The sequence below is a fragment of the Cryptotermes secundus genome, unplaced genomic scaffold, assembly GCF_002891405.2.
Source record: "Cryptotermes secundus unplaced genomic scaffold, Csec_1.0 scaffold318, whole genome shotgun sequence".
NCBI lineage: Eukaryota > Metazoa > Arthropoda > Insecta > Blattodea > Kalotermitidae > Cryptotermes > Cryptotermes secundus.
The window spans coordinates 182,386-204,102 of record NW_019730108.1 but is presented as its reverse complement, the minus strand read 5'-3'; the positions used below and the strand labels follow the sequence as shown (position 1 = coordinate 204,102).

The 21,717-nt window shown below is 43.9% G+C and overlaps 3 protein-coding genes across 8 annotated transcripts in view; 2 read left to right on the top strand and 1 right to left on the bottom strand.

Annotated features, from left to right (window-relative positions):
* LOC111866111 (single-minded homolog 1) overlaps nucleotides 1-4,236 on the bottom strand; it is a 35,493-nt gene extending 31,257 nt beyond the window's left edge. For all 4 annotated transcript variants that reach the window (XM_023854711.2, XM_023854709.2, XM_023854712.2 and 1 more), the window contains exon 1: nucleotides 4,152-4,236. The gene's annotated coding sequence lies outside the window, so the exon portion shown is untranslated. The remainder of the gene's footprint in view (nucleotides 1-4,151) is intronic.
* The window catches only part of LOC111866112 (adrenodoxin-like protein 2, mitochondrial), a 43,143-nt gene extending 29,620 nt beyond the window's left edge, over nucleotides 1-13,523 (top strand). Inside the window, exons 2-6 of one of the 3 annotated variants that reach the window (XM_023854715.2) lie at nucleotides 5,446-5,548; nucleotides 9,117-10,099; nucleotides 10,207-10,381; nucleotides 10,527-10,772; nucleotides 13,177-13,523. In XM_023854715.2, coding sequence (XP_023710483.1) covers nucleotides 10,239-10,381; nucleotides 10,527-10,772; nucleotides 13,177-13,267 — 480 coding nt within the window. In that variant the 5' untranslated portion in view covers nucleotides 5,446-5,548; nucleotides 9,117-10,099; nucleotides 10,207-10,238 and the 3' untranslated portion in view covers nucleotides 13,268-13,523. Of the gene's footprint in view, nucleotides 1-1,780; nucleotides 1,897-5,445; nucleotides 5,549-9,116; nucleotides 10,382-10,526; nucleotides 10,773-13,176 lie in introns of those variants that run through there. The other 2 variants (XM_023854714.2, XM_023854713.2) reach the window with 2 other exon arrangements.
* Nucleotides 13,524-15,445: 1,922 nt separating this feature from the next.
* Nucleotides 15,446-21,717, top strand: part of LOC111866093 (PAX3- and PAX7-binding protein 1) — a 28,137-nt gene continuing 21,865 nt past the window's right edge. The window contains exons 1-3 of the mRNA XM_023854676.2: nucleotides 15,446-15,828; nucleotides 16,480-16,643; nucleotides 17,226-17,397. Coding sequence (XP_023710444.1) covers nucleotides 15,612-15,828; nucleotides 16,480-16,643; nucleotides 17,226-17,397 — 553 coding nt within the window. The 5' untranslated portion in view covers nucleotides 15,446-15,611. The remainder of the gene's footprint in view (nucleotides 15,829-16,479; nucleotides 16,644-17,225; nucleotides 17,398-21,717) is intronic.

The window sequence follows — 21,717 nt, the reverse complement described above, 5'->3', positions numbered from 1 at the left end:
CACTTTGAAGCCGCTTTACCCCCGGAGAAAGAGCTTCTTGTGCGGAAATTGGGAGGGGCCTAGAGCCGCTCTGGACGACGCGGAGAGGAGAAAATTTGCCCCTACAAGGACCCTAATTCCGACTCCTCGGCCGTGCAGCCCCGTGGCCAGTCGCTATCCCGGCATTGCTATTATCGCCGTGTCTACTTATGTTTGTAAGAACAGAACGGACAGTGTCTGATTTTATTTCTTCTTAATTTTATGGCTGAGCTCTCAGTGCTAGCGCCTTCTGGGCTTCGAGCTGGCCTGCGAGTACGAGAAAATGTTTGTTACAGTTTCGGAAAGTATCTTTGTTGTTCGCGTTTCTAGGCGGGTGGACCCTCAGAACACAAATTGTGTGGGGGCAAGTGCCAACACGGTCAGAAGTAATGCTGTAGTGTCCTGACATGAGAACGCATGAAGCATAAACACGTTTCCTTGCCATGACCGTTGTACTCACTGTCATCACGACCCCACTGCTCTGTTTATGTAGGAAAACATGTGCAAAATGTTTAACTGGACTCGAACCCAAGCATGCAACAGTAAAATTAACAATTTTCCGCAGGTTTATGCTATGAAAGCTCAGTAGTTACTATATGTACCACCCGCTCTAACACACCAAAACTCTGCATTCTGCCCACACAGTGTATCTGTGTGTTCCGTATGGTTCTCACAGTAAACAGCGACTGTTTCCCTAAACACCATTAGCCAGTTGGGCTTTGTAGCGGAGACGTAATATTCCCTGTGAGGTATGGACTGGAAGACACCACCTGGAGGCGCGTTCTGATACCTCCACTGTATCTCTGCGAGTGGTAGGAGGAGACGAAAAGTGAACCCAGTGCCTGGGGTTATAATTGTGCTACCCTGTTCCTGGGGGACCAGGTTGAGGGAATCTCAAATCTGAAATATGATCATAAGTCCCGCAGGACTCGGACCCGAGAACGACTGCGCTGGCGAAGACCAACAGCAAATTGTAAATGACAGATCCGTCCTCTCGCCTGAGAGGATGCCCTGCGTCAACAAACCGGCAACTCTCTGACAGTAATGAAAATCTTGTCTTGGGCTCCAGATGGGGGCTTGACACCAAGACAGACTGACCCAATGACCGTCGGTCGTAACATAAAACTGTTAAGAGGAACGTTAATGCCTTTAGACTCTTTCTTTACAGCACGGTGGGGGGGGGCTACTGCAGTCGTCTTGGTTGACGGTGAGAATATTTAGAAAGGGCGAATGCAGAAATTCACCAGAAACAACATTGATACCCAGTGGGCAAGGGTTGACCTGAATTCAGATTAAATTGAATTGCCCTCTGACCGCTTTGAACTGGTGGATCAGCCAATCGCAGGGCCTCTGCCTTGGGAGAGAAACACAAATAGGCCTAGATACTAAAGCTTTCAGACGATGGGTTATAACACTCAGAATTTCTGGGTTCTGGACTTTGTCTTTCATCCGGTATTGACCAAGTCCAAAAATCTAGTAATTCTGACAGACAGGTCTGTACACCAGGCAGGACTCGACGTCTGACCGCGCGCAATCACAGCGACATTCTCTGTATATGTATACTGCACACTGACAATGGGGCGCAGGGCGTGTAAACTGACCCGGGAGAAAACGCAGAAGCAGATGGAAAAATCACGTTTAAAACTTCTGACCTGCCTCGTAGCACCCAATCCTTGACTTTGATCAAGAAGAAATGGAAGCATCATCATCTGTTTGTCACTTGCAGGTCAGTGACTGCCGAGAGAAGTCGGTAGACCACGACGTAAAGGAGTATGGAAGGCGTGGGAGGTATGCAGCGTGACGGAGGTTTGTTTAGGCGCGCTCGAAGCCCCGACCTGCATCCAGCGAGGTCGCTCAGTGCGTCCGCGTGGAGGAACTGTAAGTGTTGCGGGGGTCTGTGGGGACACTTCGGTTTAGTTCACACGAAAGCCTGCCTCCCCGCGCAACTAAATGTTTCTTTTTTCAAGAAATCTGCTAGAAACATTTATCGGAGAGAAGAATATTTGGAACGCAAGTTGTATAAATAAACGAAGCACACACTTGACGTCCTGTACACTTCCTTAGCAAGGGAGTACGTTTCCAAACTTGCATATTCAAAGATCAGCAACGACCTCTAGACACAATCGCAACTACGCAAAAGAAACACCTTTATTGAGTTCCTTCCTTCCTTCCTTCCTTGGCACTACAGCCCCAGTGGACCTAGGCCTACCTCCATGAACTTCTCCGTTCACTTCGGTTTTTCTAGATCTTACACATTCGGTAGGACTCCTTGGACGGGTGATCAGCTCGCCGCAAGGCCTCTACCTGTATACAAACACAGAAAAACGCACACACAAACTAAACATCCATGCCGTGAGTGGGATTCGAACACACGATCCCGGTTTCCAAGCGAGCGAAGACAGTACAGGCCTTAGACCGCTCGGCTACCGTGACCGGCCTTTATTGAGTTCAGACTGAGTTAAAATCAGAGTTTATTTTATTCTATTAACCCTTTCAAGTCCAGTTACATACTGTACATAACACAGTAAAACTCGGCATTCTACCCACAGGGTGTATCTGTGTGTCCCGTATGGTTCTTGCAATAAACAGTAACTGTTTCCCCAAACACCATTAACCGGTTGGGCTTTGTAGTGGTGACGTAACGTGCTTCCTGTGAGGTACGGACTAGATTTGTATATATTGTGACATGTGGGCCATTTCTAGGAAACGAATGGGGAAACACATTGGCACGGAGAGACTGATTCTTGGAAACCAACTGATTACGGAACATGATTTCCACGGATACTAAAACTGAAAGTTGTTAACAAAACAGGTAATGCTTCGTAATGAACACGTGGTTTCCGATACAACGCATGCATGAAAACAGTAATGTTGCTCTTGGAGGTGGTGATCTCTGTTCGATTCTCCCGCAATTACAGAAGGGAGTTCATTTGTTAATTCAATTCAGTCAGAGAATTCAGCAGTTGAGTTTTCAGCCGTGAAGTGTTAACCAGATAAGATTCGTTACTCAGCAACGACTAGCAAGCAGAGGTTGAAGATTTTATTCTGTGTGCTGTAGTTACAGTAATATTTAGAGTGTTTATTTGTAGTTATGATTTGTGGGTTTCCGATAAATCTGTGCATCTAATCTGGAACCCATTATTATTAGTCACGCCAAGCATGATGCGTGGCAATATTATTTAGAATAAATTCAGTCTTTCAAGAGTTAATGTAGTGCTCTCTTGCAAGATGAATTTGAAGAACAGTTCAGGCCTATGTACACGTATATTGAATCTTCCTTCCTTTCGTGTGCGGTTAGGAAGTCTTGCTTCAGGCTGTTCGTTCTTTCAAAGGCCTACGCACCTCGTAGTTGTGACTTATCGCCATTTTAAGTGCAGTGCAGATATAAGAAATTCTTGTTTTATGCGGGAAGTTTGAAAGAATGCGATCCCCAAATCCCCGTTACCTTAGTTTGATTTCCATGCGAGAGGAATGCACGAAATGTGACCGCTCTGCGCATGTCGTCTAGCAGCGGATAAATGGATCTGAGTGACACGTGACCAGTTCATTATAGCCTTAATTATGTCAATTGTACTGCCCTGTGCCGCATGCGCTGTGAAGTGCACACTGTGCTATGGGAAGCTTGTCATGAAATGTGACAGGGGGAAATGCACGGCTTTCGGCAGCACCTGTTCGTTGAGTTCAGGAAATCCAGTAAACGGGAGACTAAACGTCGGTTAGGCCCAGTGAACTGCTAAACCCAGACCTAGCTGAACCCAAATGTTCAACACCGTATTCACAATCTGCTATGATCCGTTTTAATATTATCGGCGTCCAGTTCTCTCTAGTGGTTTCTTTTTATGAAGGGTTTGAAATTAAACTCCTGTTTACAGTATTCGTCTTTCACATTCACGCTACACACCCTACCTATTTAATCGTACTTGACTTCATCACTTTAACCATATATTGTGAATAATTCAAAGTTGTGAAGCTCGTAATGTTCAGTTTTCTCTGTTCCCTCGGGACCCTGTTCTGCAACACACATGTGAGGGACCGAGTTTCACACCCACGCGGTACGGGGCATACTGTAACGGCTGCAGTGCCTTGTAATAAGCACAATATATGCCTTCACCTGTGACGCAGGCCACACTTACCTGCTGCTTCTGCTGATGATACCGGCGACACGATGATACTCAGGCCCCGACAACTGTCACAGCCTCGCTCACTCACGGCTCTGTGTGCGCCCCAAATTCGGAGGTCCTCTGTTCGGGCATGCGGAGGCCACCCTCTGCGCGGCCATTGGTCCGCACCCCGGGGGCGTGGCCAGCCCCTCCAATCCGCAACATGGCCGCCCGTCCACCAATGGCAGCGCGGGGGATGTCCCGGCTCCAGTGATTGAGTGTCTCCTGGTGTCACTTGGCGGCAGGTCAATCCGCAGCGTATAGGGGGTATGGAGGGTGTAGAGCGGCCGCAGCCTGAAGCCAAGCCACTACATCTAACATCTGAGCCGGTATGCATCTTTCTGTGGAAAGAATCGGCCGGTCGGAATCGACTTGGAATCGAACCCGGTACAGCTGCTACCTGTTCGTAACCTTGTCCTCAGCCAGCTGCATCCAAGCCCACCGAATGCGGGATCCGTAGAGCAGATTTCAACGGTGTTTGTTTAACGACGCTGGTCCGACTGTAGCCCTGAAATCAGACCTGAAGGGAACAGGCCCGTTGTGACTTAGTGCACTCTTGCTTGTGCGGTCACGGGTGGAAGTGAAGCGACGCTGAACTAACTGCTTAATGCAGCTGCCGTAGCATTACGTGAGCCTACTGTCTCGTCGGGCAGTATCGTTGTCGAGAAACTGTTGGTTGCTCAGCCAGTTTTATGGAGCTGCGCTAATAAAAGGCATCAGCGAGGCACGAAGTAGGCTTTTGGTTCAAATGGCACCAACATGTCGACTGGAGAGGGCTGTGACGCCGTATTTTCTTGTTTAGGTCGGGTCCCAAAAGACCGCCGATTTGCAACAGATGGGCAGGCAGTGTAGACAGAATGTGAGGGCCAACAATCGTGTAATCAGCGAGGCTGACGTATGCCTGACCTTGATCTCATTAGAGCGGTGGCCACGCGTCGCGACGGGGGGCGCCACTAATTGCTGTGGCCACGTGTCGGGGGTGACGGCGTGTGCGTGGGGTGGAGTGGTGGGGGGGGGGGGTGCACTCCACAAATGCCAATGCAGTGGGCTCGCCTCAGGAGGCAGTTCAGTAATTGGATGTCACGCCCTACAGTCCAACGTTTCGGAGTAAGATACTGCCTCCGTCTTCAAGCAGTAAGCAGAGTGGTTCGTAGTCACTGCCCCGAGAACCCCATATCCAAGAGAGTTCAATTATCTTCACGCTCTCACAGAATAGTTACTATTTCTGTCATATTTGTTTTAATATTATCATTCTATCTACTTCTAGGTCTTCTACAGGCGCCTTCCACAGGTCTGCAGGCCTGTTCTGTGAGAGCTGAGGTTATAGTGGCGATGAAGCTTCATGTTGATGATACCGTACAGTCTGGTAGGTGAGTACCAGCGTTCAACTGTATCCGTCCTCAGGACCTTGACTACACCGTCACATTAACACGGCGCTGTCAGCGCAGGATGGGCCTGATGAATTAGAAGGTATATGGAAGGAAACGGTAGTGCAATAGTCAAGATATTGTTCCGATATTTGCCTGGAGCGACTGAGGAATCCTCATACGAGAACATACGATGTCCTATCCGAGATTTGAACAGAGCGCTTCCTGAACACAGTCAGGAGATACAAATAAGTTCGTGTTCCATAACCTATGCATTTCTCAAGTCCGCATGCGTGCTACATTCCTAACCATCTCATCCCTAATTTGTCCACAGTAACAGTAGGCTGTATTAATCGGAGGGAAGAGCATTCAACACTTTCGGATCCTCACCTGCAGTGAATGACCAAGTTTCACACCCGTTCACAACAGGTAGAATAGCCGTCATGAAAGCTAGGACAATAGGACTCTGTGGGCAGTAGTACCTGAGCCCAGGCAACCAGAAATTCCCATAGACAAGTTGGATACATCTGCAAACTGTTCCGCAATTTCAGTGGGGGCAAGTCCCCCCCCCCACCTATAATCCATACTTTAGAGGGGGGGACAAGCAGTTCGGGTCCATCTGTTTTCCGAAATACTGGACTTGTGGACTTTGTCCATCGTCCGGTATTCTAAAAACTACAGAACATCGTTTCGGCAAATGGATCTGTTTCCGTCCTCAGGTGAGGTGAGAGTCACCTACTTTGTGTCCCTTAGAAAGAGCTAACCTCTATGCGTAGACAGCCCATGTCAAATCCAGTAGAGCTATGTAAATCCTGAGCTCAGGCATTGTCGAAAGGAGGCAACAGGAAAATGTTCAATAAAAATTGTGATGAGGCATATACAGGGCTGAAACTAACACAGAAGGGATGTGAAAATGTCGTGCAACAAACCAAGCACAAGATTAAAGGACGCAACAGAGTAGGTGTCTCCCCCCTCCTGAGGATGGAAACAGATCCAGTTGTCGAAACGTTACGTTCCCCCGAACGATACACAGAGCCCCAAAACCCACCACCCTTCGGGTCTGCCCATATGTTTGTACCGGACTCCGGAACTTACCCGACGAGGAAGTTCTCGCCTCAGGCGGGAGGGATTAACTGCAAAGGGATGAGGCGCTAAAGCGAGGACATGAAACAAAGCGCTGCAGTTTATGGTGTGGCTGTGCCCTTCTTGAAGAACCGTCAGTCGCTCAGCTACTCAAGAATTTCCCAACATTTTATGGAACCCAAAGGTTCATTGCCGTGTCCACAAGACCCCTCCACTGGTCCTTATCCTGGGCCAGAACAATCCAGTCCATACCACCCCACCCTATTTCTCTAAGATTCATTTTAATATTATCCTACCACCTACGTCTTGATCTTCCTGGTGGTCTCTTTTCTTCTGGCTTGTCCACCACTATCTTATATGCATTTCTCTTCGCCCCCTTTCGTGCTACATGCCGTGCCCACCTCATCCTCCTTCACTTGATTATTCTAATTATACTTGGAGAAGAGTACAGGTTATGAAGCTCCTCATTATGCAGTTTTCTCCAACCTCCTGTCACTTGATCCCTCTTTGGTCCAAATATTCTCCTCAACATCCTGTTCTCAAACACCCTCAGTCTATATACCTCCCTCAATGCCAAGGATCAATGGAGCCGGGATAGCTCAGTCGGTATAGCGTCTGGCTACGGCCGAGGGGTCGGAATTCGAGTCGCGGTGGGGTCAGGAATTTTCACTTTTCCTTGTCGTCAATACTGGCTCTGGGGTCCACCTAACCTCCTATCCAATGGGTACCGGGGGCTCTTTCCCCGGGGGTAAAGAGGCCGGGGCGTGAAGCTGTCCACTCAACTCCAACTAGTGCCCAGGTCAAGGAAACGTGGGCCTATACATCCAGTCCCCCTTACGCCTTCATGGCGTAGTGCTTAATTAGTTAAGTACAGGAACAACTTTACTTTTACCTTATTTTACCGTGATAATATTAAAAAAAAACTGCGTATGTAACTACTGGTTGAGCACAGAACGGGCCGGATGTAGAGCGGGCGCCAAGGATAAGATAAACGCGGCCATCCGTTCTGCGTGAGATGTTTGCGGCGCAGTGTTAGAGTAGGTCATGGAAATAGCTGACAGTCGCATTCCCAGCCTTTTGTGCCGACCGTGATGCACATTTGGGTGAGTGTGGCCTTGCACAGCCTCGGGGCCCGCGCTGTGTTCGTGCTGACGCAAATAATAATAGCAACGAACTTCGTAACTCGCCAAATACATCAACAGGAAGGGCATGGACGGGATGTGGAAGTAAAATGAGCACTTCCGACGCCAAGACGTAAATGGGCGGCTAATTCTAAAGGTGACGATCACCGTGGACTGAGATTAACTGGCTCAGGATTCAGCCCAGCGGTGCGCTGTTGTGAACAAGGTAATGAACCTTGAGGAGAGGAATGTTCTGACCAGCTGAGTGACTTATCTTCTCAGGAAGAATTCCGTTGCATGGACTCAGCAGATATTTGAATGTTGAACTTGAGTGCTTCGAGTATTCAGCTGTTTACATGCCGTCTCTGTGAGTGCAAAATTTCCCTGTTAGCGCACATGAACTACTTATGCACTATGAAAAAGGTTCAGACTTCAAAATATTTAAGTTGGCATCCCTGTTCCTCCGCGGGACAAAAGCCCATTGTTCCAGTGTAGACATAACATTTTATGGGAGGTAATTCTGAAAGCTAATAAACCTCTGGGCTCAGTTTTGCATAGACATGTGGTGGCACCCCTAGTCGGGTAAGTTCCGTTTCTACCACGAGAGCGACAGCAGGAACATTAGCAGCACACAACAAAGTGACGGCATCTGCGCATGTCATAGCTCGAACCCCACAAACAAAATGTTAGATCCAATTTTACATCAATATATTGCAATATTTTTAACGACGCGTGTAGCAGCTGGAGTATGTACACGTAATGTTGAATGGATGGATGAGTGGTGGAATTGAAAGGATTCGGAAGGAGGCGGCATGACTTAATTGAAGTATTTTCCCGACATTCTCCCGGAGGCACTGAAGTAAACCACAGCTTTTAATGAGGTTAACATGGCAGAAATGTGCCGAAAGTTACACGCTGAAGTATCTCATTCTGTTGAAGAGGGTAGAATTAGATCTACATTAGCATGGGTATCAGAATATGTTCTTGACCTCCTCAGTTCTTATCCCGTGTGTCGCTCAGAGCCTGTCGCAGTTTTCACGTGTCTCATGTGCTGCTCCTTCGTAATGGAGACGTGGGGTGTTTTCTGTGAGGTAATAAAAGTAAGAAAGTGAAGCTATCCCTGTAAGAGGCCATGAAGGCCCATAAGGTTGTGAGACGTTGAGGGTCGCACATTATCTAGACAATCGGCTCAAAGATGGCGGTAAGGTTGTCAGCCTTACGCGCCGGCCGCGCATTACTCCCCAGGAAAATTATTTAATTAAGTCCTGGTACTGGAGCACCTCGGTCAGTGTAGTGACTACGTTAAGGGCTAGATGACAGAAGAATCTTGGTTCGATTCCCGACTGATATTTTTCTCTTCTCCTTAGGGCCCACCCACTCTTGTATCCATGGTAAGGCGGCCAGGCCGTGAAGCTGACCAGCTATCTACTGCCGAAAGTTAAGAACTGAGCTGTAACTCCACTCACACGTGCGTCTTCATGGCGCGGTGTTTAATTAAGAGACAATTGGAAGAACCATGTGGACAGAGCGACTGACGAAAAGGTACCGAAACAGGTGCTACAGCACAAATGACAAGGAAACAGAAATCGCGGAAGACCTGGGAAAAGATGGACTCAGTTCTTGAAGTCGTATCAGGCTTCATTTCCCGTGCTATGAAGTAAAGAGGAAGGAGAAACACAAAAGTATTTGCCTTTATCATAAACTTATTAATAATAACTTAAAAAAGAGCGAATTAAACTCTCCCGTTGTCCCCTTTTTACTTATAGATAAAAAGACTTCTTATGCGAATGACAAAACAGTGATACATCACCTTCTTCGAGAACAGAAAATTAATAAAATGGAACTGAAGAAGAATAACTGAACCGCATTCTCGCACAAATTAAGGCCAGACGAAACCCGTATATAAGAGTCGCATGAAATTAGTAAGATGCATTATAAATATACAACAGATTAGTTCTTTAAGTTGGTGTGGCAATTTTTCGTTTTCGAACAGTAGGTTTGTTAACAGATGGCAGAGGTTACAGTGTACAAAAACATTCCTCTTCCGACGAATCGATAGGTTGAAAGATGGTGTGTAAGTTCACCTCCGAGAGGTAGCAGCACAAACGCCACTCGAAATGCATTCTGCCGGACGAATTTAGTACTACCTAGTAACTTTCAGAAAGAATCCTGGTAGGGCGCATATGGCAGATGAACGAGGAGAAATTTATTTCGCAGCAGTAACCTGTCGTAACCACTTGCTAATACGTTACCGCAGTTAGAAGCTGAATTAATGTTAATGAGTATGAATGAGAATCACACGGAGTTGAGTCGTCATTTTCTGTTGGAAGTGTTTTGGGTTTGTTATCTTGTGCGTGTAATAATGATTTGACAAATATTACCTGAGTGATAACGATTTTTATCGATAAGGAGGAGGGGAGTAATGGTTTGATTTTTCATATTCTGTTTCACTTTGAGAGCTAATTCAAAGTCCAAGAAGGCTTCTGAAGATGGCGAACGTCGTAGCATTTTCGAGGAATTTGCCAAGTTTCCGCGCTTTGAAGTATTTATCCAGCGCGCTGTTGAAGTATCAGCATACATCAGCACCTTCACAGTGTTCTTCAAAAACACAGCCTCTGCCGAAGAAGCAAGCGTAAGTTTGTTGGCCAGGTGTTTGGGATAGTAACTTTATGATAGTGTTTTAGAAATGGGTAGTTGTATTTATAGCCAAGGGGTGTAAACTCCCTGGCTATGGTGTTGAGAGATGCAATTATTTATGGATGGGTTCCTAATTGCAGAGTGGAAGTCACGTTTATTAGGGCAAATGGAGAGCGAATCAAAGCAACGGGCAAGGAAGGTGATAGCCTGTTGGATATTGTAGTGAACAACAGTGTTGACCTGGAAGGCTATGGGGCGTGTGAGGGCACACTGACCTGTTCCACATGCCATCTTATATTCAAAAAGGAAGATTTTGACCGCTTACCTGACAAGCCCACAGATGAGGAGCTGGATATGCTGGACTTGGCATATGACCTTACAGACACGTAGGTATTCCTGTAAGGCAGCAAACAATTTTACAGTACTTGAGCCATGAGCCCATCTGTATGGACTTTTTATACAGTGCCTGATATATTTTATAGAGCCAGTACAGTTGTAATGCAAGCATTATCATGTTTACAATATTATATTTAAGCATCCTGTTGCACTCTATACGATATATACTATACTATATATTTACATATAGTACAAAAGAAGTGAGAAAAATTACAAAACTTTTCAAAGACACACAGATAAAAGTAGCATTCCGCACACGAAACACAATAGAAAATATACTCAAACAAAAACCACAATTAGATAAATACAATAAAAGTGGCATATACCAAATGAAATGTGTAGATTGCCCTTTAAAATACATTGGGCAAACGGGCAGAACATTTAACACTAGATATAAAGAACATATACATGATATTAGAAATAATGATAGCAATTCCGGGTACTCAAATCACATACTAAATACAGGACATGCATACGGAACAATAACAGAGGTAATGGAAGTTGTAACAACGGGAAAGAAGGGCAGACATTTGAATACATTAGAGAAATACCATATATATAAAATAAGTAAGAAAGGCCTACACATGAATGATACACACATAGAAACACACAATCCCATATTTCAAACGATACACGAAATCTATACAGACTAACGGTACCTTCCTCTCCCCACTACCCATTCCCCCCCTACACTCACAAACATAAAACTCAGCACACAGTACATCAGACAGCACACGTAGTAAAGAATAGCAGCGGCACGCACACAGAAAGACTACACAGGGTAAGTACAAATAACAATATACACACATAAGAAAACACCACATACATAAGATAGTAATACAAATATATTTGTATATTACAGATAACACCTATACAGTGTGGAAACAAGAACTAGCCGCTGCAGCACTTTAGACATAGGGCGAGTAACCCTAACAATTTTAAATTTTAAAATTTAGAGAAAAATTTTAAAGGATTTTAAAATTATAACTAAAGATTTTATAGTGCTACTACAGGAAAGTCAAAATTAATGTGTGTAAAATAATCTACAAACCAGACAGATATCAACGAAGTAGATGTTGATAATAACAAGGAAAGTGTTTTTAAATGTTAAATTTTGGGCTGGGTGCAGTATGACAGCAACATGAGTGTTATACACCTGATGATGGCCGTCTTAGGCCGAAACATGTAGTGTAAAGGAGCAAGATCAAGGACACATAATATATTGTTTGCACTTGGGACGGAGTTAATATCATTATATCAATTATTGTGTTGCTCAAATCACAGTAGAACTGTCATTTATGTTATTTTGCAGCTTTCTGTTTGAGACAAGAAAACACTGAACTTGTATGTTTTAGTGGCTGGAAACTGTTTACTATTTTGCAAACGTTTAAGAACTCCATGTCTTATGTAAAATATCTGTCTACATGTGTTTTCATCAATGTGTTAGGTGTAGATGAGAAGGTAACATTAAAATGAATATGAATCAGGGTAGATCAGTCAGTATAGTGTGGGCAGGACAACTGAGGAATCAAGGTTTGAACTTTAGCATGGGTGGGAGGTTTTTCCAGTGTCCAGACTGACCCTGGTGCCCTCCCAGCCATCTGTCTAATTGGTGCTAGCACCCCTTTCCTTGACAGTAAAGTGACAAGAGCCTGAAACTCACCGATTTCCTCCATCAGCTGCCTTCTTCTCCTACCTGTTCTTGGGGAGGTGTTTGATTAAGCAGTGGGACTCCTACCGTCATGATATGTAGTTGTAGGATGTTGTCTGTATTCATCTGGCCTGGAATGGGGACCAATGGCAAGCTCTTGTGAATGCAGTTCCATACAGGGAATTTTTTGATCAACTGAGCCATCATATTTCAGATAAACCTTTTAAAAACTGAGATTGCAGTGTTGTGAACAGCATTTGCTTGGTAGATTGGTCAGCTGAACTGCTGAGGGCCAGCCCGTCACAGCAGACTGTTATACAAAGCATTATGCAGGGATGGAGACAGCACTGCAGACTGATGTTTTAATATTAAGGTCTGTTCTCACGAACATGATAGCCCTCTTTCAGTTTTCTTGTTTAAGTGATGTTGACCAAAAGTAGGATTCATTCTGCCTCCATGGAATGAAGTGCATGGGGAGGAAAGATTATGCCCAAGACTCACCCGCCCGTCTGCCTACTGTTGTATTCCCTTCACACCCCCACCCCACCAACATTCATTGTGAACAGTATGGTTTGATGACTGGAGGGGGATTGATCCATGGGACCTCTCTCTGGTCGCAGTAGTTCTCATGAGAACATTTTTGTTTTTAACCAGTTGTAGAGTGGTTTGGTGACAGAGGAATTATGGTATGTTGCTTTTCATACTGCAGACTCTACAGCTTCATTTTGTTTTGTTTGCTTCAGGTCAAGATTGGGTTGCCAGATCACAATGACTAAGGAGCTCAGTGGGCTCGAGGTGCAGGTCCCAGCAACAGTCAACGATGCCCGCAGCTAATGGGGCATCTTCATTTTGCACTTTATAAACAGAGTTTCATATTTAGAAGTTAGTGTACTATGGTACCACAGGCCCTGTTCCATGGGCCTTGTCTCTTGGTTTACTGATGGAAGCCATGTTTTACATTGGTGCACTGTCCATGGGGCCGTAATTGTTACCTCAAGATGTAAATGTTTTTTAAAGGTCTTTGTAAATGTTGGGTTGGCAGTTGTATGTACAAATATAGTTGTTATTAAAGCAAAATCTTGCCACAGTGTCAGTGTTTCTGCCTGTGTCTGCACCAGAACCCAGTTTTATGGAAGTGACCTGGGTTGGTTCAGGTATAACATGCTCTTGTTTTTCACTTCACCATACATCTGTTGATCCTAGAAATTTCTGTACTCACATCCATCTCCTTCATACCTTCTTATGTGTTAAGGGTTTCTATAGAAAATTGTAATTGTTTTTATTTAAATGTAGTCAGTGGCAAGTGTTAAGCCGGGTCCAGACTTGTTGCGTATCTCTGTCGTGTATCATTGAATGAAACGCAGCAAAATTTTGCGTCCAGACTTGTTGCGTATCAACCGATGCAACGCGACAGGATTTCTCCTTCCAAGAAGGCAACAAAGAAATTACGAGCTGAATCTCAGTTTTCAGCCAGATTTCAATCAGCAATGACTACACCTACCCTGATGGTAACAGCAGCTGCGTACATCTATCTTCTCTGTGCTGTAAAGGAAAGAAGAAAGAAATCATGACGTTTGTGGATATCACCAATCTGTGCCAGTAGGAAAGTATGCAATGGATCCAATCTTTTGGTGGACTTAAATTTTCAGTCAGTCAATCAGTCTGTTCAGTTCCTTTCCTATCTCCTCCCATGTGTCCTGCTTTTTTGTTTTGTTGTAATGTTCTCTGTTTCGGGGATTCCAAATCATACCCTCTTCTTATATTCATCAGTTAAATATATTGTGACATGTTGCGCAACGGAGAACACCCTCCCACAAGCAGTGAGTTGTAATGTGGCCATCGCCGAAGACAGTTCCGAGTTAGTCCTCGAGCTACCTCTGAGAGTTGTAACGTAACAGTCGCCGAGTCGAGTTGACATATAGCAGCAGTCGCCGAGTTAAGTAGTAGTCGAGCGAGTGTGTTATCAACAGTTCTCCAGTGAGCCGACTACAGTTGGAGTATAGCAGCCGTCGCGGAAAGAAGAACCGGACGTGTGTGCGATTGTGTAATTGGGAGCGTGTGATACAGTGATACCTAGCTCCCCTACTGTAAACGTGTAGACTACTGAAGGCAGAGTGAGCTGATTTGCGCGTAGGGTTATAAATCGTGAAACCCCGCAACAGTGGTAACAGATTAATGCGATTAGGGTTATAAAGTGTGAAACCCCGCAACTGTGTGATAAGTAATTGTAGCCGTTACTTGTAAATTGTTCAATAAACCAATTAAGGATCTCTACGGCATATTCAGTAACGAAACACATTACAATATAATGCTCTCCTTACTCCACTCCATTCAGAGTATAAGCAGAGAATCAAAAATACAAGAACGCACACTGGTGATGACTACACTCCAACTGTCTTTTGTGTGGAGCTGATGAGCAAAGCGCGATGCAACTGCCTGCATGTCCAGACTGGCACCACTGCAATGCGTGTCGTCCCTTTGTTGTGACAGGAGAAGACCGCCAGGCGAGTGAACAGCCCGTTGCCTATCACATTATCAACATTTTGCAAAGGAAGGATATGGGGTACCGTCCACACTGATACAATATGGGGATATGCAATAAGTCTGGACCTGGCTTTACATAAGCAACAAAGCCAGATGATGTTGCTAACTAAGCATTCTTTACAAATTAGGGAAATGCATTACGTGAAGAACACATATGCCTGTCATATTTAGCAGACTGTAATATTCGTATTTTGTTCCTTTTTGATACTTTTTCCATATTTAGACAGTCCAGCAGCCTGTTGTTTTGTCAGTGGAGTCCTGGCAGGATTCCCTCAGGGTTTGGAAGATTAAGTTTTTTGTTCTGTAGGATTTGGTACTCTTGCAGCAGTAGTTCTAGCTTCTGGGAGATGATTGCATGTCATACAGTGAAAATGAAACGGCGTTTTGGAGGAACATATTGCTTCCATCTTCATGGTAGTGTAGGCTTTGCCTAGCAACCGCTGTTTACTTGTCGTTGCTAAGCAATGAAGCTTGCATTGTCACACTTGCTTGAATGTGGGCAGTTCCCACGGTTCCCACAATGGTAATAGACTCGGCAACGCTCGGCAGTTATTCTCTGTGTTCTCTGTGGCACTGCGGACCGATGCGGAGTACGAAAGTTAGGTCGGCCATGTTTATTTGTGGTACGTGAGAAATGTCGTTGTTTAAGAAGCCGAAGAAAAATATAAGAAGAAGAGTTATTGGAAGCATTGAAGATGAAGAAGGAGGCGATGAAAATGAGAAAAAGATGGAAGTCGAAGAAGAGGAAAATATCGCTCAACCACAAACTAATGTAACAACGAAAATAAAGGACAAGAAAAAGGAAAGGCGGAAGCAAACCGTCCTGAGTTTTGAAGAAGAACTGAATGAAGGTATGTCAAATGCGGCATGGAGTCTGAAATGTGTAACTTCATGCCCACATATGTCGCAATTAATGTTTGTTCGGGCACTGTATGTAAGTGTTGCTGTGCTGGAAACACCGATTAATTATTACTCTTTGTTGTTGATTTGAGGGTTATGAATCTTTCATGAATAAGTTTGAAGTATGCCGGAAATTACAGTAATATATCTGATCGTATGTAAACATACGATGCTTTTGGTTTCACAATGTAGAACCTGGGATTGGAATTGAACAGTCTGAATCCAGTTTGTTATGAATAAAAACGCCGCCCACCATAACTCACCGATCTGTGTTGGCACCTATGGTGAGCGAACTTGCTATCGGTACCAGCAGTGCATAAGTGTAATCAGAATAAATTAAAATATACCCAAAAAAATTCAGTGAGAGGGCTGGAATTCTACTTCCAAGCTTATCCAATGTTGGTTCCTGGTTAGAGTGTGGTGTGCGTGGTTGCTTGCCTGCTTACTTATTCTGGTGGTACTAAGGTTATGGGTTTGTGTAGAGATACAGAAATCTGAGTTGTTGCAGATGAACCAATAAGTGACGCCTGAGTTAATCTTGTTACTTCAGTGTTACTACAGCTTCAGCAGTTGATACAGTGTTTGATGTTTCTTTTTTTCAGCTGATGATGGAGAAGTGTTCCAGGTGAAGAAGTCAACACAGAGTAAGAAGATCATGAAGCTGCTTGACAGAGAGAGGAAGAAGAAAAAGGAGGTGAAAAAAGAAGGAGAGAAAATAGAAGCTGCTGAACATGAAAATAAAATGGAGGATCCATCAGAACTTGTGGTAAAGCATATCACTATATATTGGGTTTGAGGCTGTCACATTGGTAACTGTCTTTTGGGATGTGAGTTTCCAGGGCAGAAGATTTTTCTGCCCTAAAGGTGGAGGTAGCAGTTTCAGAACATTGGTGACTGTACTGGACTACACAGCATCACTCCCAGAAGTGTTATGTGGTCTTCACAATTGCGTGGTAGCGTTTATTTGATATCATTACAGTGTAGTATGCTTGGGTGGTTGGGGATCAAGTAGGTTCCCTGTTCCATCCACTCTACCTGCATTGTACATGAAGTCAGAAGAATAGTGGGAGGGGGGAAGGCCCACGGATATGAGAATGATGGGTGGAGGAGGATCTGTGTCTGTTCTTCCCCTGCCCCAGATTTGAAAGGCAGCATATCTGCTGGTGTCTGTCTCATCTGTTTTTCTAGAGTCAGTTGTTTAATGGATGGATAGCTGTTTGCAGTTCATGTAACATTTATGCATGCAGTGTGTGGTAATGTTGTCTAGGGTCCGTCAGCTAAAGGGGCGTAAGTGTTGGGGTCTTTGCTTCAGCTCCTCTGATGCTAGTCTTGTATGGTTGTTTTGAAGGTGGTTGTGAAGCCAACACATAAGACAGCAGTGGGTAACATTCTCAATGGACGGGCAGCAGAGGTGGCAGGCTGTGAGGGCAACAGTTCTTCAGATGATGATGATGATGATGATGATGGTGATGCTCACCCACGATTCTCACGACCAGACCACGTGAAACTGCTCTTGGAAAGTACGTGTAGAAACTCAGTTTGAAAGATACTTATGGGCATGTGACCATACTGCTGAAGCTGTATTAGGCGAAATTTAGAGCATTTCATGAGAACAGCTTACAGTGCTGAATGTATACTGTCCTGTTATTTGTGGAGGCAGCTGAAGTTTGCTGCTGTGTACTCAGTGTGAAATCCTTATCACAAACACTAGAATTAGTGCATGGTATTTTCAGCTAATTTTTTCTAGGTATTCAAATTTTAATTGAGATTTGATTTGTTTCATTCTGGTCCATCACACTAACAATTATAAATACAAACCACTCCATCCAATGTGACATGTAAGTTTTACTACATTAAAGCTTATCTCCCTTACATGTTTCGGTCCTTATGGGCCATTTTCAGAGGGAACATCATTACAAACTGGAAACTACCATCACAATAGGTGCTTTGATTTAAAATACATACACTTATATCCTATAATGCACAGTACGTATAAAGTCAAACGTTTCACAATCACAGCAGCTTCCTGGTGTTGTAAAGTTTTTAAAAGTTTCTAGATGTTATTTAAAAAACCTTTATTGTCAATAGTTAAAATTTTTTAAACCATGTAGTTTCGTGTCCGTACTCCTATCGTCCTTCTTGTATGGGGCAGATTTTGTGCCGCCTGTCTATCTTATGGGTATTGTACTATTTCAGTGACCCTAGTGTATCTATATAAATAAAGATGTAAATGTTCGTTTGAGTCTTACCTAAGATCTCCGAAACTTCTTCACCGATCGCTTCAAAATTTTGACACAACGTTGCATTCGAACACCCGGGTGTTTTTGTGTGCCTATTATGTAGATGTTACACCCGTGACAGGTAAAAACAGGTAAAAACCTACCACATGTTCCGAATCCAGCAGTTGTTTCAATTGTAACGCAAGAACAGTTAGCGTATACTTCCATGGGAACGCAATAACAGTTTGCTGTTGCTAGCATTTCCTAAGCAACAGATGAAACTGACTCTTCGATAAGGTATTCCCAATCCCGTTTGAGCGCTGGCTATATGTATAAGAGAGTTTAGCTCCGGCGACTGTTCAGTATCACGAGTGTCTCGAGTATCACGAGCTCACAAGTATCACAAGAGATTCCAAGTGAAATCACAGCATCCGCCGAGGTATAAATAGCCCACCTTGGACAAGAAGCAGCCAGTCTCAGGGCAGATGCCAAGGGATACGGAAGAGAGCCTGGAGGTAAGCGCCGAATGAGTTAGTCTTGGGATAGCCAACGCCGAATATAAACAGTTTCGATTTATTTTCATTTTGATTTAATTTTTCGTGTGACATTGCCTTGGAATTGGGCTGTGTCGTTTTCATCTATCTATCTTCTTATATAAATAAAAATGTAAATGTTCGTTTTCTCTTATCAAAGATCCATGGAAACGCAATAACAGTGGGCCATTGCTAACAACAGATCGTGCCCTCTATTGAGTCCAAAACCAGGTTATAATAGTCCAGCTCTGAAGAGTTTTAAATAAAAATGTAAATGTTCATTTTCTCTTATCGAAGATCTCCGAAAGTTCTTCACCGATCGCGTTGAAATCCAGCAGTCGTTTCAATAGTAACGCTAGAACAGCGTATACTTCCATTGAAACACGATAACAGTGGCCCGTTGCTAGCATTTTTTTCTTCATCAGTGCAATTGATCTGCTTTAGTTCATTCAAATAATGCCTCGCAGAAGATCAAACGTCGGTCGTCGTACTTGCGGAGAGGAAGCAATGCGTCAAGTAATTGTAAATCAAACTGGGGAAGAACGGGCAGACTGAGCCACAGCAAGGCGTGGCCGGGCACAGCTAGTATATATATATATATATATATATTTATTTAATTTGTTTCGGCCTACCTAGATGTCTCCCAGTATTTGTTCGTGGCTGGCTGTGTTTTCACTGTTCTAGAGTGTGCTGTGTCGCATGATTTATACTTGTTGTGTTTGTGACGTTAGTGTTGGCGTGTTCTGATGATGTATTATAAGGTCGAACATATTACGTTGGCTCTTACTTTCTTTTTTATGCTTTTGTTCTTCTATCAGTTTGTTGAACTTATTAAAGTGATATATGTGGAAGTCCTCTTTTATATTCATTATGCCTCCTTTTTTAGCTCTTTCAGTCATTTCCATGATTACTGTCATCTGCCCGTACTGATGGTGTTTATTTAGTATGTTGTAATTGTACGCATCCTTCACGGATATGTCTTATTTGTTAGTACGTAACGATTAAGTTTAGCTATTGAAATAAGATGCTCCGGAGGGATCAATGTCCTCTGAACTGGCCTTTTGTTACGAGGGGCTAAAGGGAGGTCAGTGAGTGTGTTGCACTTGGGGGGGGGTAGGTATCCCTTCCGTCGTCCTTGCCTGTGCAGGTGAAGGACCTGTCGATGGAAGCTTCGAGAAGGCGTGTAGGCCGGAAGGGGTCCTTGCGCTTGGTCATATAGCCCCCCAGTAGAAAATTCGAGATCGCTGTAAGAAGGTTTTAAAAGCAGCGGCGGTGGTAATTTGGTAGTGAGTCAGTAGAAGTCCGTCAGTGAGGGAGTTCAAGTTGGTAAGGAGTAGAGTTCAGTGGAAAGCAGTTGGTCAGTCAGTTGAGGAAGTCGCAGTCGAGTAGTCAGTCAGTAAAGAGTCGTTCGGGAGGTCAGTGAGTCGAGCGAGTAAAAGATCATTTAAGAGGACAGTGAATAAGAGTGAACTCCGGCAGCATTATCAAAGAGATTGTGAACTGTTAATAAACGCTGATTTATGTAATTGGATTTCAAAGAAATATTACGCAATCTAACGAGGAAGAGAAGTTTCTACATAGAATAAATAAAGTTAATTAATCAGAAACTTAAAAAAGAAAAGGTGAGCCAACACCCGTGTACCCCTGAGATACAAGACTGATGACCCTGAATTTAGCCGAGGCACTATACTGTGAGGAAGGCAGCGTGCTGGGCAGGTGTAACGTGTTGGGCTAATGTCGATTCGTCTTTGTTTAGTCTTATATTTCTTATATATTCTTTGTATCTAGTTGTTAGATTTCTACCCGTTTGGCCGATGTATACTTTTTGGCAGCTTTGGCATGTTAATTTATATATACCGCTTTGTTCATATGGGTTTATTTGTCGCGTTTCGTTTATTAGATTACCTATTGTGTATGTTGTTTTAAAGGCTGTAATGCCGCTAAGGTTACGTACATGTAGATATAGTTTTTGGGTAAATTTGGATAATAGTAGCTAGACTGTAAGATTAAGAAATAGCCATGATGAAACGAACCAGGAAGCTTAGGTTTACAAAGAATTGTAACAGGGAATGCCTGAGTCATTAGAATGCTAGCACGGCAGCGTAATAACGCTGACATTGAGGAAGAAGCTATATGAAGTAGGTCGTATACACACAGGAAAACGCTGAGTCGGAGGAGGCGGTAGACCCGAAAGAGTCAACCCCTTCTCGATGGGCAACCAATGAGGGGGGCCAAAATCACGTCAGAATGGGCAGGGCAACATACCCGGAACACGAAGAATCAGCAAAGAGAGGTTATATAAACCCTAGAAAACTTAATCAAAGAAACTTTTGCCTTTTGACTTTTGAATAATATCATGTGACAGAGAGTTCAGCCTGAGGCTATCGCCGAAAGGGCGATGGCAAGGAGAGGGCATTGGTTGGTGATGGCGAGCATCTGTTTTCTCAGCTCAAGTAAGTGAAACCAACTTCATATAGCCATGAACATTAACTCTTTGACTGGCGTGAAGGGTATTTAAATCCCACCCCTGTCCTGGCAGGCCCTTTAAACCTTATGTCGCTAAAATGCATGTTGTTACTTTTTCCTAAACAACTTCAACAAAAATTGGTTTTTAAAAACGAAATTTTTAGGAACTAATTAAAATACAATATTTTATGCAATAAATGCTTTTCCACACCTCTTTATTTGTTTTTCTTCGTGTGATAAACATTGAAACATGAAAGTTTGCAGAGAGCCACACCACAGCCTGCACACATGATACTTGTTTCTTTTCTAACCTTGTGATTAGCACTCACGCGACACTTTCTCAGGGCACCATTCTTCTTATTGTTACTGTTAGGAACATGGACCATTTTGTGAATTTTCAAGCCACCCTCTAGACGATTTGCTGGCTCTTTCACTGGTGGTCTTTTCAAGGTCGAGGGCGGAGGCGTGACTGCACTCTAGTCTGACCCAATAGATTCGTCATCCACTTCATTCCTTGACTTTTCTCCCTCTCCACACTGTTTGTTTGGTTCAGTCATTTTTCTACACAGTCCAATATAAAATCTTTGAATCTGTAATTTCTCTTCTTGTATTTTTCGTTTGT